The sequence below is a fragment of the Pseudonaja textilis genome, chromosome 1 (genome assembly GCF_049901715.1).
Source record: "Pseudonaja textilis isolate UNSWEBS1 chromosome 1, rPseTex1.2, whole genome shotgun sequence".
Classification (NCBI taxonomy): domain Eukaryota; kingdom Metazoa; phylum Chordata; class Lepidosauria; order Squamata; family Elapidae; genus Pseudonaja; species Pseudonaja textilis.
Window position 1 is genome coordinate 212,944,985 of NC_141990.1, and position 17,088 is coordinate 212,962,072.

At 34.9% G+C, this 17,088-nt stretch overlaps 1 protein-coding gene across 7 annotated transcripts in view; it reads left to right on the forward strand.

Moving 5' to 3' along the window:
• MYLK (myosin light chain kinase) overlaps positions 1 to 17,088 on the forward strand; it is a 186,307-nt gene that overhangs the window by 155,624 nt on the left and 13,595 nt on the right. For all 7 annotated transcript variants that reach the window (XM_087920404.1, XM_087920403.1, XM_087920405.1 and 4 more), the window contains 4 exons: positions 6,220 to 6,522; positions 11,157 to 11,198; positions 11,284 to 11,377; positions 13,528 to 13,731. In XM_087920404.1, the coding sequence (XP_087776530.1) occupies positions 6,220 to 6,522; positions 11,157 to 11,198; positions 11,284 to 11,377; positions 13,528 to 13,731 (643 nt within the window). The remainder of the gene's footprint in view (positions 1 to 6,219; positions 6,523 to 11,156; positions 11,199 to 11,283; positions 11,378 to 13,527; positions 13,732 to 17,088) is intronic.

Here is a 17,088-nt window from a genome sequence, read left to right on the forward strand (position 1 = left end):
AATATTGGAAGTACGTTAAATTTTCAGGAATTTTTGGCTTGGAGATGGTAACTTCAAAGGAGTCAATAAAAGATTTTAGAAACCTTCCTTTCCAAAATTTATTAATATAGCTGCCACTATCTATTTCATGGTTGTAATACTAACATTATTTGCAAAAACAATGCATTTTTTTACATTGAGGTTTGGTTTTTTTTAATTACCCAGTATGTAGCTCATCTTACTTATACTTTTTTATCTTTATGAGCCTTGATGAAAGTCTCTCAACTTTGCAGAAAAAATTGGAAACATTATATAATTCAGTGTTTAAAATTTTCTAAATATTATCACAGCAAGTTATATAGTAATGTATGAAGATGAAAAGACACTTTCCAAGATTTTCATAAATGCATAAGAAATCATCGGAATTCAGTATTGTCATTCAATAATTATTTATTTTAGCTATAAGATTTAACTAGAGAAAGTGTTGTAAAATAACATAATCAAAGATACCACATTAGATAATTTGTCTACTCAACTGACACCTTTTAGGAAGCAAAGAAGCTCTCATAGAGAATTAAAGTTCACTGTAGCTTCAGTGTTGAAAAAGATAGTTTTATGAGAAAGTTCTGTTTATTATGGAACTTAATGACTACATGAAGATTTTTTTAAATAAAACTTACCCATTTCTTGTCTAAATCCATTTTTTTTTCTAAAAATAGAATTCATTAACATCTATATATTGTAGAATAATGCCTTTAAATTACAGTTCTTTCCTCCCTTGAAAATATAAGCTACACAATGTTTTTTTTCCAATGAAAGCAGAGACGTTTACAGTGACCCCAAGCCCTGAGAGCAGTAACTTAGAGTTCAGTTATGGCCTTTTATGGTTTCATTTTTCTCTCACAAATGAATCTCAAGTGCAGCCTTTGCCAGTAATGTCGGCATGGACATCATCCAGCCAGCTTTAGCAGTATATTAAATACCTTCTCTGGCTAAACAGACGAGCCCATGGAAAAGAATTAATTGTTGCTTTATGCCTGCTCTCTATCTGGCTGGCAAGTTTCTCAATAGCTAATAATGGTGTGGAATGGTAATATGATCACTCAAAAAGGAGCTAAGGTATCTAAAGAGAACTTTCTTGAGAAGCTGCTTCCATCCTGAATGGAGAACAGTCTGTGAGTAAACTGTTGGAATTGTGAAGCTAGAATTTTGAAATGAATGCTAATGCCTCTGGATAACTGATTTTGAGAATGTGCACAAGGAAGAACCCACATCCCATATTACTATTGTCCACCCAGAGTTATTTGATTTTTATTTTATTTATGTTTGCCTTTACACCAGCAATTGGTGTTCAAGATTTTGACAAAAAGATCAATTACTTTTTAAAAAGCTCTTACTGTTTCAAGGATAATGAAAACATTATTGAAAACACAATTACAACACAAACAGCACCACCTAGCAAATTATCTTAGATAACAGAGACTTGCCTTAATAACAATATTTTTCAAACTGATTAAAAAATAAAAGAAAGGAGGCTTGTGTGAGCATCCTTGGCAAAGCATTTCAAAATCTGAAAGCAGCCCCCCTCACACATTTTAATTATGACAAAAGGGATTTTCTCAAAGATCTCAGCCTCCCCTATAATAGCCCAATGAGCAGCATTTCCATTTATTTGAACCAGTTTTAATAAAGTTAAATACACCAGTTTTGCAATATTAGTCATGTGCCACTGCTTGTTGTAATATTAATATCTAAAAGCCAGCATATTGAAGCTTTGAAGCTTACTCTTCTTCCTGATGTAATTCAAGATTTCAGTGATAAGATGCACTCATAATTGTCCTCCTACACGCTTGTTAGGCCATACTACATCCTTTATGAATATAGAAATGAACCAAATAAACACAACTAATTTTAAAACTGCTGGATAAGCTCAATTGTTGGTCCCTTCTGTTTCATACTCTGGCTGTATCTCAGAAACCACCACAGAAAATTAATTATGACTGATTGTGAAAGCATGGGAATGCTTATTTAGAAAAATGAAATTTAAGAAGCATAGGATTGGCATGATATGAGCATCTAAGTGTGAAGTCCAGTGTGAATGTTTGCTTAACCTTTCCAGGCCATGGTGTCTGTTTTAAATTGTTGAAATTACTGGCAATATTTTAAATATTTCCAATGCTTAGTAGACTAAAATTAATACAGCATTTTTGTCTGGGCCCAGGTTTTACTCGTCTACCCTGGGTGCACCCTGCTTCTATAATGGGACATTGTGTTCCTATGGGCAAAAATGTGGGATATAAATAGAAATAAATGCATAAGTGACAATAAAAATACACAGGCTGTAATTACATAGAATGAGAGATGGCATAGCAAAACTAGCTCTTGTACTTCCAAGGAGATGAATCAGTTAAGAGTTTGGAAGGCTGTAGAATTCATGTAAACATAATTCGATATCATCCTGGAAGCAACGGAATGTAGTAATTACTGACCATTCATAGGATAGACAGAATAAATCTATTAGATCCTTAGAAAGAAGGGCTTAGATATTCCTATTTCAGTTATGTCCATGTATGTTCTTGTAATTTTTTCTTTACTTGCTCATGAGAAAAAAATTAAAGTGCTGTAATTGGTGACCTGGTTGCAGGGAACTAAAACAAGTTACATTCTACCGTTGACTTCTGCTGTCAAATTCTGAGAATAATTATGTGCAGGTATATATGGCTACATATATAAATTTTCAGCATGCATAGAAATATTTGTGCTCATTTTTTAGAAACAATGTGATCCAGAACAAGCTTGTATAACAAATACAGGTAGTCTTCAACTTACGACAGTTCATTCAGTTACCATTTGAAGCATTGAAAAAAATGAATTATAACCATTTTCAGGCTTATTACTGTTACAGCATCATGTGATCCAAATTCAGAAGCTTGACCATTGTCTCATAATTATGACAGTTGCACTGTTCTGAGGTCATGTGATCACTTTTTGTGACTTTCTGACAAGCAGCATCAATAGGGAATGTTGTTGATACAACCTTGATGCACTGGCTTTTTTGGCACCTGATTCATATTTGAGCAGTGGTCCACCAAGACTCTTAAATCGCTCTCTCAAGCACTACTGTTGAGCCAGGTTCTAACTGTTCTGTACCTGTGCATTTGGTTTTTCCTACCTAAGTGCAGAATTGTATCTTGTTGAATAGGGCCCAATGCTTAAGTGTGTCAAGAGTCTTCTAAATCTTGAGTGTTAGCAGTTCCCCCCAGCTTGGTGTCATTTGCAAATTTGCTGAGCACCTCTTTGTTTATCTTATCTAGGTCATTTATGAAGATGTTGAAAGATGTTTTGCCTAAGATAGAACCTTGAGGTACTCCACTGCATGCTTTCTTCCATGTAGATATAGTTCCATTGACAGCCATATGCTGAATCTGTTTGGTCAGCCCACTACAATTATCTATCAGATGGTGGTATTGCCTATCCCACATTGTTCTGTCTTACAAAGAAACAGGCTGAGATTTATTTTACCAAATGATTTACTGAAATCTAAATGTACTATATCACCAGCATTTCCTTGATCCACTAATTTAGTCACTTTATCAAATGCTTTTTCATGCTACTCAATGTCATTATAATGCTGATAAATTTAATAATAATAATAATAATAGTACAAAAATTATTATTGCTGGCAAATTAAACACAAATTTGTGGAGAGAGAAATTTACTCTGCATTTTTTCTTTTCCAAATGCTTTCTAATACTGCTTATACTGCACAAAAAATTAAAAGTAATAACATATTGACACTTGAAGATTAAACACTAAAGAACTTCTTAAATAAAAACCGAAACATTACTTGTGAACGCTACTACTACAGCTAATCAGACCTGCCAAGAGGGAAAGAAAACATCCATGTTTTCAAAACACAAGGGAGAGACCCAGTAATGGGTATTCACTAACACTACACAATGAATATGACATAATTGTACCAAACATAAATCTACCAGTATTTATCTGCAATATTTCCAGCTGTAATGATTTCTTCCATGCCTTAAGAAAGTTTTAACATTCATACACAGTAACACACAGAGCCCATTCATAAATATCACTTCTTATATCCAATCTTTTTCTCCCCTACTGAATAAACATGAACACAATCCATTAATTTTGATATCAATTAATAGCATTTGCCATAAAGCTGCAGCCAAATATAGATGCTTGAAAACAGATTCCATTGAAGTTAGTAGTATTTAAAGTCCATTCATTAAAAATAGAGCTTTGCAGTGATTCTAGTTGATGTTTCAACAAATAGAGCATCTTGTTTCCCAGAGCAGTCAACCAGTTCTTCTGGGAAGCTGGCAAGCCCATTAGAAGTCAAAACCTTGTCTTTGTCTCTCTCAACATATGTTTTCAAGGCATGATGCTTCTCAGTTTGGAGGCTGCCTTTGGTGGTAGCCATTGTTAGGGTTCCTCTTGCTTACCCTACCCCATGGCATCTGCACCTTATTGTCTTCGTCCAACTTTTCCAATATGGGCCATAAATTAGGGAATGATGGTTTTGTAGCCTGTTATAGTATGTAGCATAAGGAACAATGAGTCTTGACCTAGCAATTCTAACTTACATTATTACTATTGGTTATATTAGCTTAGTAAATATATTTAGGATTGCACTGTTCAGTAACATAGCTTTTATGTATGGAAGCATTTTATTCAGTTCCTTGAAAAATTCAGCCCTAATTTTTTAGGACTGAAAAATGGTTTGCTCTTTTGCTGTTAGTACACCTATACAAGTAACAGAAGATTTATGTTTCTTTTAAATTGATTTAGTTTTACAGTTATATATTGTGCTGGGTTCCAAACTTTAATCTTCACTCTTAGAAACTGAATTTTTATTTTAAATTATGGCTAGCTTTTTATTATATACATATGCATATGCATATGCATATACATACACATACAGATAGAGATAGGTAGGTAGGTAGATAGATAGATAGATAGATAGATAGATAGATAGATAGATAGATAGATAGATAGATAGATAGATAGATAGATATAGCAACTAGGATAATAATGTATCTGATTCTGGGCCTTAAATAGTCTGTATAGAAAATTCTTAACCTTAAACTACTTGCAACTTTTAAAAGGGAAGTTGGAAAGAAGGGATCCAAATACAATTAATGCATTAAGTACAAAATGTTATCTATCATTTGTGGCTATTGCATCTAATACTTACCTAAAACCATTTTTAAGTTTGTACTCTAGAAAATAAATGAGCTGTTTAGAGAGATTTAAAGAGTCTATGAAAGCCTTAACAAATTCAAAGTATTTGAAAGGCCTGCTATAGAGCCAAATCATTAATTTTCAATACACTCTATTGGTTTTAATTGTATTAATTGTGTTAATATCTGTTCATCCGTCAGAGAAAGTATGAAAGATTCTGTTATCTCTGGACAAGAAAATGCTTACCTTCATTTTAGGGTGTGGCACTATGGCAGGAAACCATATGTGTATGTGTGCTGTGAATGTGTGATTTACTAAATGTGTATTAATGTAGCATAGATTTTTTCCCCGCATGCAAATATCAGAGGTAGCACAGCCCCACATGAAACACAGACCTTAATATGCTGATTTATATCAGTTCAGTATCTTGACCAAAAATGATTTGATTCTGGCATGTAGCATAAAGTACTACGATGGATAATAATTGCATGACCAAAGACTCGCCTGCTGACAAATCACTTCTGTCTCTTACTGTCTTCTAAATAAGAATGATAAATGAAAGGTAAGGAGTGTTGAGTATAAAATATCATTGTTGAATCCATGATTTAAGTAAGTTATGAGTGCAGGATTACAGAAACGCTCTAGGATTCTTCAAATCTAACAAGTTTGTGTCCCACACTATGTAGGTAAAGTCTTAAAGTGTGACTTGCTCTCTTGAGAAAAACTAAATTTTTCAAATTTACTTCAAGCTTACCCTTTCCTCTGTATGAGAAATAAGAAAGTGGATTTGCTGAGGTAATGATTGTTTTTGATTATCATATTGATGTATTCTTGTTGTATTCTCTTTTTCATTTTGTATTTTATTGTTCTATTATTTTAATTCTATTCACACTCCTTTCCCTTTTCTTTTTTTATTATTGTAAGCCACCTAGAGTAGCCCCACAGAAAGATAGGCAGAAAATAAGTTCAACAAGTAACCAATAACAACAGCAGTAATAATACATTGCATATACATTTCCCTATCTGCAGATAAGCCCGATCCTCCAGCAGGAACCCCCTGTGCATCTGATATTCGGAGTTCTTCCCTCACCCTTTCATGGTATGGCTCTTCGTATGATGGTGGGAGTGCAGTGCAATCCTACAGTGTGGAAATATGGGACACAGTGGACAAGAAATGGACAGATCTCACCACTTGCCGCAGCACTTCATACAATGTCCATGATCTTCTAGCTGACCGGGAGTACAAATTCAGGGTGCGAGCTGCTAATGTGTATGGGATAAGTGAGCCAAGTCATGAATCTGAGCTAGTAAAAGTAGGAAAGAAAGAAGAAGGTAAGTACTACAAGGGATTATGCTTTGAAATATTTCTGTATCACAGGAATGCTAGTTACTAGAAGTGCATCCAATCCCTTTACACAAAAAGAAGTGAGGGGGGGGGGGGGGGGGGGGGGGGGGGGGGGGGGGGGGGGGGGGGGGGGGGGGGGGGGGGGGGGGGGGGGGGGAGGGGGGGGGGGGGGGGGGGGGGGGGGGGGGGGGGGGGGGGGGGGGGGGGGGGGGGGGGGGGGGGGGGGGGGGGGGGGGGGGGTGAGGGTGGGTTATGTGAACACACATGAAAGCCTTCTGGAAGAGCATCCCTCACATCTGAAATCCATGTGGCTCCCACCCTACAATTGATTTGTAATTCTTTCAAAAACCTGACTCAGCTTGGAGTTAGAGTGGTTGTTGACCCTCTGTTTGGTTTTGGCTTTTTTGATGAGGTAGGTTGTTTTTTTTTCAGAAGTATGAAGTTTTTTTCGTTCATTTTATTGTTTCTTTTAAGACATAAACTGCCCAGAGTCACTTAGGAATTGTGTACTTCTAAATGCAATAAAATCATAAAGTAGAGGTTTTATCTATTTGTATCTCAATATGATCCAGTTAGTTACAAGATCCAAACTTTTTGGTTTGATAATGAATACTGGTATTTGGAAATGAGTGTTATTGTCTTAGGAAAGATATATTTGCTTTAGTCTTATGAATTATAGTTGAATCTTTGTTGCTATCTTTCTACTTTAAATTCAGCAAAGTAAAAGAGTTTTGCTGTTAGAGTGCAAAAATTCAGTTAATCACTTTCTTCCTCGTAATTCATTATTTAAACATTAGTCTGGCTATGAGTTATTAGATAGCTTGGCGTTAGTAAACTATACTTAAATAGTAGGTTATATTGTTTTCCCTTTAATATTTGGCAAAGACAAATCTGAGTTTTATGGAGCAGTTGCCCATAAGGCATCTTATAACAATAAACCACTCTTCCTTACAACTTGAATTCCCATCTCTAAAATGCTGTTCTGAATTACTTTGCAGGTCTTTTATATGGTAACTGACACAATAAGCATAAAATATTTTAAGTTATTAATGGAAAGGGGTATGTACATCTTTCAAAAAGGACTGCTTTGTGATCTTGGGATGGAGGGAGGCTTATGAATTACAGTACAGTATTTTTAGATTATCATGACCAGGATGTGGTACAGACTGTGCCATTTCCTTATATGTACATCAACAAAGAATTGACAGATAATAGCTGTTTTTGAGAACAAGGTATTGCAGTTTAGTTGAAAATATAATTCTGTATATGAAGTCTGACTCTCCAAAACTTGAAAGTAGATTGTTTTCAAAAGACTGTTTATTTAGAAAACAATCTAGCACAGGACAGAGGAAAAAGATAATCACAAAATGTTTTTGCTTTTATGTTTATTATAAATAATACTCCTGCTTACCTGGTCAATATATGATGGAATAAAACCATCACACACTGGAGCAAAAAGCCCCATGTACAATCCAATAATAGTAATCCAAAGTATCCAATCCAATCCAAAGTAATAACCAAAAGCCAACATGGGTTTGTTAAAAACAGATCATGACAGACTAATCTTATTGCATTCTTTGACAAAGTGACAAAATTAGTGGACCAGAGGAATGCTGCGATATAATTTACTTGGATTTTGGTAAGTTATTTGATAAAGTAGACCATAGCCTACTATTAAATAAAGTAGAAAAATATGGGTTAGACAGCATCACCACCAGATGGATTTTGTTACTGGCTGACCAACTGCCTCAATGCATAGTCCTCAATGGAACTGCATCTACATGGAAGGAAGTATGCAGTGGAGTATCTCAAGGCTTTGTCTTAGGCCCAGTACTATTCAACATCTTCATCAATGACTCAGACAAAGGGATAGATGGGGAACTCATCAAATTTGCAGACGATACCAAGCTAGCAGGAATAGCCAACACTCCGGAAGATAGGCTTAAGATACAGAAGGATCTTGACAGACTTGAACATTGGGTACTATCTAACAAAATGAAATTCAATGGAGAAAAAAGTAAGGTTCTATATTTAGGGAAGAAAAATCAAATGCACAGGTACAGTATATGTGGTACCTTGCTTAATAGTAGTAGCTGTGAGGGGGATCTTGGAATCCTAGTGGACAACCATTTAAATATGAGCCAGCAGTGTGCAGCAGCTGTCAAAAAAGCCAACACAGTTCTAGGCTGCATAAACAAACAGAGGGATAGAATCGTGAAGTGTTAATACCACTTTATAATGCTTTGGTAAGGCCAGTGGTAATACTCCATTCAGTTTTGGTCGCTATAATGTAAAAAAGATGTTGAGACTCTAGAAAGAGTGCAGAGAAGAGCAACAAAGATGATTAGGGGACTAAAGACTGAAACATATAAAGAACAGTTGCAGGAACTGTGTATGTCTAGTCTAATGAAAAGAAGGACTAGGGGTGGTGACACGATAGCAGTGTTCCGATATCTCAAGCGCTGCCACAAAGAAGAGGGAGTCAAACTATTATCCAAAGCACCTGAGGGCAGGACAAGAAGCAATGGGTAGAAACTAATGAAGGAGAGAAGCAACTTAGAACTAAGGAGAAATTTCCTGACAGTTAGAACAACTTGCCTCCAGAAGTTGTGAATGCTCCAACTCTGGAAGTTTTTAAAAAGATGTTGGATAACCATTTATCTGAAGTGGTGTAGGGTTTCCTGCCTAAGCAGGGGGTTGGACTAAAAGACCTCCAAGGTCCCTTTCAACTCTGTTCTATTCTATTCTACTAAAAGGTGAAAATTTCATTAAAATTAATGACAAACAACACAACTTCTTAAGCCCAACAGGATTTTACTGCTTAAGGTGAATAGAACAAGAAATATTTCCAAAGCTTATATTCCACAGCAGGTATCTAGCTTTTAGATAACCTTGGCATCATTTGATTGGTTCATAGGATTAAAGTAGCTCCTTTAATGCTTTACCTATGTAAGATTACATTGTAAATGTGCAGCAAAACAAAATCAATCATGAAGAGGAAGGATCATTGAAAACATGAAGAAAAAACTTCTGATCTCTCATTTCATTATGAAGTTCCTCATCAATTGCACGTTGAAAACGTCAGTCCTTTGCCATAAAATACTTTTCACAGAAGAAATTTTTTGTGCAGGTTTCATCTTTTCCAGGAAATTTCAATCATACTCAAATGCATTTATGATTGATACTGTCATTTCAAGAAAGAAAGCAATGGAAAACTGGAAAACAACTGTTTTAAAGAACGGTCCATATAGAGGAAAGATTCTTCTGTGCTGCAACCTCCCCACAACCCTGTCAGTGGAAAAAAACATTGTGAACTTTTTAAGTTATAAAAGGAAATATAATAAATGTGATTATACTTTGTATGCAAGCCTGAGGCATGTGTTTAATCTGAATCCAGCCTTCTTTGGAGGCCATGCATTATAGCTCTGCTTCAGCACAACAATCTGTAATAATGAAATAAAATAAACATTCAGATACAAGATACAAGTTTTATTTAGAATGTATTACATTAACATTGGAACATTCAGAAGATACTGATGGTGTAGCATTTACTAGTTCCTGCATTCAAAAGTGAGGCTAAGACTCCAGGTTTACTGCCAGATATGTGCAAATGGCATGAAGATTGATCATGCCTGGCAATAAAAGAAGTTTTGGAGCAGTGGAAGGTCTTCAGGTGTCCTCTACATGATAGTGACAATTTTATATTTATAACATTTATTAAAATAAATACCAAATATTAATTTATAAACCTCATAAAAGAATTTGGAAAGCTTATTTTCGGTCTGTAGTTTCACAAGATACTGTCTTAAGCGAGATCAGATAATTACTGTCTGCTCTGACTGTCCCAAACAGAAGCTTTCTCATGAATAGCCATCTGATCCTCATAACTGGTGACTGCTAACCTGCATACAAATCACACTATTCTATTACTGTACTGTAGCTCTTTCCCATAAATGGTATCTTAAGAGATATAAATAGGATGAGAGTTGCAATAACGAAGCTAATTTTTTAAAAACAAATACCATGTGCAAAAGTGCTTATAGAAAGTTAACCCAAAAGCTTTCTTCTAAAAAAAAGTAAACAAATAATATGTTGTTAGTAAAGCTGCTATACAATGTCTCTGCTTGGAGTGGAGGAATAATATAAGGAAAAGAATATATCTTGCATTAATATATATATTTTATTTTGGTAAAACAACATAAATTTGTAAGATGAGGGAGAAGGAAAATTCAGTTTGGGAACCTATTTGCAAAGCATATATTGGGAGAAAAAAGATCAAGCTTACAAATCTGATGAAATAAGAATTCAAATTATATTGCCAACAATAGCCAGGAGTTAGGTGTTCCCATTAAATGATCAGGAGTTAGAATTTTTCCTTTCAGTATTTCCAGCATATTGTCAACCATGAAAATGTTCATGGATTGGTCATTGGACAGATCACAATACATAGAAAAGCAGTTCAACAATATTGTATACCTCCAAACTTCAGAACAAGTTCAGTGTGCATAAGTGCCTTATTCCAGAAAGGAGTCACAAGGCATTTGAAATAAAACAGGGAAGTAGACAAGGTGGATTATGACTCTTAAGTGGCATATATATACATATATGTCTGTTTTTTTAGGCCCTAAAGAAGAAGAAGAAGAAGCTGAAGGATCTGATGATGGTAAGACCTTGACTAATGCAAAATATGGGATTTATAGTATATAAGGGAATTTTTTGTAATTAAATATTTTTGTACTAAATTGTAGAAGAGAAAGAAACAGAAATTGATTATCGGACAGTATCTATCAATACAGAACAAAAAGTTTCAGAATTCTACCATGTTGAAGAAAGATTGGGATCGTAAGTATAACAATGTGTTTTCCCTTTTTAGTACATTGACTCATTAAAAATCTATTGTCAGTGCTATTCTATTTTAAATGCATGTTAAGTGAGTCTCTAAGGTATATCTTATTTCTTATTCATACTCAAATAATTTTCTACCAAATGAGTGTGTCATCTTAATATTTGCAGTCATCAAATGATAATAATTTTACAGTTAATTGGGAACAATAAAATTGGACCTTTTGGTCTGTTTCAGTAATTAGCTTTTTAATCAGATAGATTCTACAACCTTGCTGCCATAAGGTTTGTTTCCTATATTGCCAAATGGACAATTTTTCATTATGATGTGAAAGATATCGGTATGGGTTATTTTTTATTGATACTATTTTTAAAAAATTAAGCTACAGTTTGTGATGTAGGAAGGCATAGATTTCCCAGATATCAACAAGAATTAAAAAAAAACATTCTGTCTTCCTCATTTACCAATCAATTGGTTTAACTTTATGGAATTGATCTGAAGCTAAATATAGAAGAGATCATTTTGGCAACTGCCAGTGACAGTTCAGCTTTTGGAGAAACAGAGAATATATTCACTGGTTCACACTAATGACAGTGTGATTGGCACTTATTACATAAACCGTAACACCTACCCAAACCTTTCACCTACCCAAAAGACAAATCTTGCTGTACAACATCAAATGGCACTGGAAAGTTTCTCCTGCTGTACAGTGTATACTGGGTTAGCTACTTAGATTTAGGTTTCCTGAAAGACACATATACATATGGAGAAATGCACTCAATTGTTACAATCAATTGAGGTAACAATTCAATCCAATTGTCCTGTTGATAAAAAACCTCAAGTGTTTTTCTAATATTTGGCTCATTATCAACTCATTAGAGACTGGACGGTTTGAAGATGACAAATGATTCTTAAATGTCTACAGCAACAAGTGGTAGAAACTTCCAAAACTTAGATATAAATTGAGACCCGCAATCTGAGATCACACAATTAATTAATTCCTGCACCTAAAAGCATGGTCTGTATCTAAAAACATGATCTAAAAGTGCTGTTTCCACATCCAATAAATGGCCCTTGCAAGGAATAAAATAAGCCATCTTTGTAAATAAATCCACCACTACTGTAATTCTTGTGTAGCCTTGTACAGAGGGAAGATCAGTAATGTATTTCTGATGTCAGAAGGCGCAGACTGGAACAAGTTGGTTGACTTTCTAGGAACAGACTTAGCCCAGTGACAAACATGACAAGATGAAACAGGTCCCTGACATTGGCTCTTATTCTTTGTCTCAAGAACTCTCCAAGTACTCTGCAAACTTTTAAATACTACCCTAAGATAAGTAGTTCTATTGCCATAATAAAGTTACAATCTCTCTTCCCTTAAATTAAAGAGAATGTATAAACAGCTATTGTGAAAAACTGTTCATCATTCATAGAGAAAGGAAAGATTTAGTGGGTCCAAATGGATCTCCTTGGTTGGCACCCATCTATATTCTGACATGTATCCTATTGTTGAAATCTAATCCATTTTATCAGATTTGCAACTCCATTCTTTCTGAAAAGTCAATTCTCTGTAGAAGGACAAATCTGCTAGATTTCAAGATCATGGTAGAGAATTCACAAATAAATTGTTTAGCATTCCTCTCCTCTAGTTTACTCAGAATATTCAATGATCAAAGGACTTTTTTTGTTTTTCCACATCTTTTGTAATCGGGAAATTTCCTACATATTCAAATTACATTTTAATCCTTTTATTACTAGATTAATTATTGTGTTGCTTAACAGAAAAGTCTGTGCTTTGCACATTAAGGACTCCAAGTTCAGTACTTGATGTGCTAATTTTAAAATATCTGATATTAAGTATTGCAAGGGCATGGAGAGCGGTTGCTAGTTATTGTAAAAAAAAGTGTGCTATATAGGCAAGTACAAAAAAATCAGAGCTGTTGTAGGGCAGTTTCCACATTCCGATAACCCTTGCCTTTTCATGTCTGTGCCTGTGAATCCAAGCATGCTGATTCTGGCTAATACCTGTCAACTGAGCATAAGAACCATATTAATCATCTTAAACCCTAGAATCTGGGGCATCCAGAAAGCATGTTTTCCTGTGTTACATATTTTCATTTCATTGGGATTTTTTTTCTATATTTTTCAGAGGTAAATTTGGACAAGTTTTCCGGCTTGTTGAGAAAAAAAGTGGAAAAGTTTGGGCAGGAAAATTTTTTAAAGCATATTCAGCTAAGGATAAAGAAAACATAAGGCAAGAAATCAGCATAATGAACTGTCTGCACCATCCAAAACTTGTCCAGTTGGTAGATGCTTTTGAAGAGAAAGCTAACATTGTCATGGTATTGGAAATGTAAGTAAAAAGTTGACCGTAGTAGGACTAATAGCAGTGTCAAAGTTTTTATAATCTTTATTTTCTTACATAACAATCCTGAACTTGTTTAGTATTTTTAATGATATATTTCCCCTTAAGTTCTTCCTAGGTCCCAAAGCAGACTAATAGTAAGCTGCTGTATTACATTGGAACAGTACAGTCAGTACAGCCACTCTCTGTCTTCTCAGCTTTGACTGCAGTAACTGCTTTAAGTAACATCTTGCAATTTAGAATACTTAATTCAGCTCTACAAAACACAATAGTCCACTGTTTTTAAACAATTAAATATTATTTCCCTTCCCTTTAAATATACTGATAAACGGTGATTGTTCCAATCCAAGGTGTTTTTACAACATGAGCACTTCGATAGTTTGCAGGCTTATGGGGGAATGAACTCACTGAACAAAATGAGGCAACTTCTGTGGAGGATGAATTGAATTCAATTGTATGTTCCTGTTTTATCTTTTAGTTCAATCTAGTATTTCCCAGAAGCAGAAAGAACAGCCCTGCAAATGAAAGCTCTTAAAATAGCGTTTCAAGCTTGATTTATCCCATCATAATTCGAGTTCATCTGAGATTATATGAATCTAGCAAGCTTTTAATGCATTTCCCCCCACCCTTAATTGTGAGAATTATGTTCTGGCTTTAGAAATCAGAACACTGAAGAATGCTAATAATTCCATGCACATTCCAGCTGTATCAAGCCTGAAAATCCCCCAGTTTTATTTTGACTGTTAAAGCGTTATGGTCTAAGTGATAATGACACAGTATCTTAAGAGTTCAGAAACCTGAAAAGATGTTTTTGCAGTCCTTTTGAATGAATAGTATCTTTCAGTTCCTTTGCATCCACTTCTTATTTAGTGACCGAGCTATGTTTTAACAACCATCATTGAGCAAAATAGTCATTAAGTGAACACATGACTGAGAGAGTGAATGAGAGAGAGAGAGAGAGATGCTGCAAAGATCATTGATTATTACAGTCTCACACAAATTAAAAGAGTGGGTGTATTGTAATTGCAGGAATCATTCCACTAGATCTATTATTAATATTAGGTCTTATTTGCCTCACTGATTTAGTGACTCACGAACATGGGAAATAAATAGCATGATTTTTATGAGCCAATATTTCTTCTGTTTGTTTTTTAATTTAAGGATTTAATGGATCCCATTAAAGCAACCCCCTAACATCCTTCTTTATTGTACAGTTCTGTACCTGATAATTCTTCTTCAGCATTTTAATCTTCAGCCTCCTGGATTCAGTTTCAAGTCTCTCTAATTAAACCTGGCATACTTTAATCAAATAATATTTGTCCGGTCAGGTTCCAACGATTTCACGCCTGTAACCATCACTAAAAATTCAGTCTGTGTTCCAAAAAAACAAAAATCTTCTGTTTATCTCTTGATTGGTTGTTTAAGGCTCTGTTATCTGGGTAGAGAAGATGGATGAGAATATCAGTTGAGTACTATTATTCTGAACCTCTTCAAATCTTCATAGTCCATGATGTTATAATTATAACTATTCTTGGCAACATCACTAGTGTCCATTTGGACTATCAGAAAGGGATAACTATCAGTACTTTTTGAGATTTATCTGTCATATCCATGATCAGATACTTAATGGTTCCAATCGATATAAATTTGTTTTCTTGGAGAATCAGTCACCAATTACCTTGTTTCTTCACCTTTTTACAAAGCTGCATCTTCTGGGTTCCACCTTCCTATCTCCTGTTTAGCAGTATGATTTTTTTTCCCATTTTTGCAAACTCAGAATCTATTTCTATTGTGGGGGTCTGAAAGCAGTTTCTAAATTCTTGCAATACTAAATATCTTATATATCCCTTACCCTGTTAGCCTTTTCATCCACATAATTTGCTCTGTTTGACTGTCTTAAGTAGAATTGCTTTCTCTACCATCCATTGTAGCACACCCTTTGTTTGGCCAAATGAGTCTTCATCTTTTCTTACGATCTGAAATTGTCCACTTATTACTCCAACCTTCATAGTTTTCCTTCAGGCACCACTTTATGCAACTAAATTCTGGGTTGGGTTCAGGCAGGAGCACAAGTGCCACCCCTTTCCTAAGAGGTCTGTAGGCGGCGTGCATAAGCGCACCAACGTGCTTACTGTCCCTGCCCTGTTGTTTCTTTTACTTTTTTTATTTTTCTTATATGTATCCATGTATTCATAACTATGTTTTTATTTATACCTATTATCTCGTAAGCAATTGACAAAAATAAATAAATAAAGCAGTTCAGAGTAGGACTTCAAAACGTCTTTGCTTCTGTTACCTAAAGCATAACTAATACAAAGTCTTACATCGCTAACTATCAAATTTCTTGTTCAATTGCTGTCAGGTTCTTTTAATATTTTATAAACAGAGAGGAGTGATAAATATTAAATAAATTAGTGTAAATAGTACTTAACTAGATTTGTTAACTCTTCCTTTTTGCAAAAGTGATTTGCAGATCCAAGTTTTCACTGCTGTCGTTTTGTTTTAAATTCAACACCATATGTGGGGAAAATGTTTTTCCTGTCTCAATAGTTTATATGTGTGTGTGTATGTATGTATATATATATATAAACATCAAATCAGTGAAATTCAGAGTGTATGTGAGTAGGTTTTCAATAAAGCATTTCCATTTAACAAAGCAGATTTTTACCATTTGTACTTACGTCTAATCCATTTAATCATGGTCCTTTTCGTAAGGTGGTTACATACAATAATAGTCCCAAAGTATATAATTTGCTCTACTGTTTTAATTCATTTTTAGTGTCTTTGTTTGTTGGTATATTTTTCTCTAAAAGTTTTACCCAAACATGTTCTTTTTAAAAATGTATTTAATATCATATTGGATCATATGAACAAAATGAAATCTAAACATTAAAGGTATGAATTCCTGAAGAGACCACAGTACTCGTTCACTATTGCAATGTGTTCCAATATCTAAGGGGCTACCAGAAAGAAGAAAAGGTCAACTTATTCTCCAAAGCACCTGTAGGCAGGACAAGAAGCAGTGGATGGAAACTAATCAAGAGAGAACCAACCTAGAACTAAGGAGAAATTTTCTGGCAGTTAGCATAATTCATCAATGGAACAACTTGCCTCTGAAGTTGTTAGTGCTCTAATGCTGGAGGTTTTAAAGAAGAGATTAGACAGCGTTTGTCTGAAATGGTATAGGCCGGGGGTTTCCTGCCTGAGGAGGGGGTTGTACTAGAAGACCTTCAAATTCACTTCCAACTCTATTATTCTTCAAAATAGAAAGTGTCACTTTGTCTTGCACTGACAGATGTTGAGATGTTCAAAGGTTTAAGTGTTGGGACAAAGGAATGTTTGTGC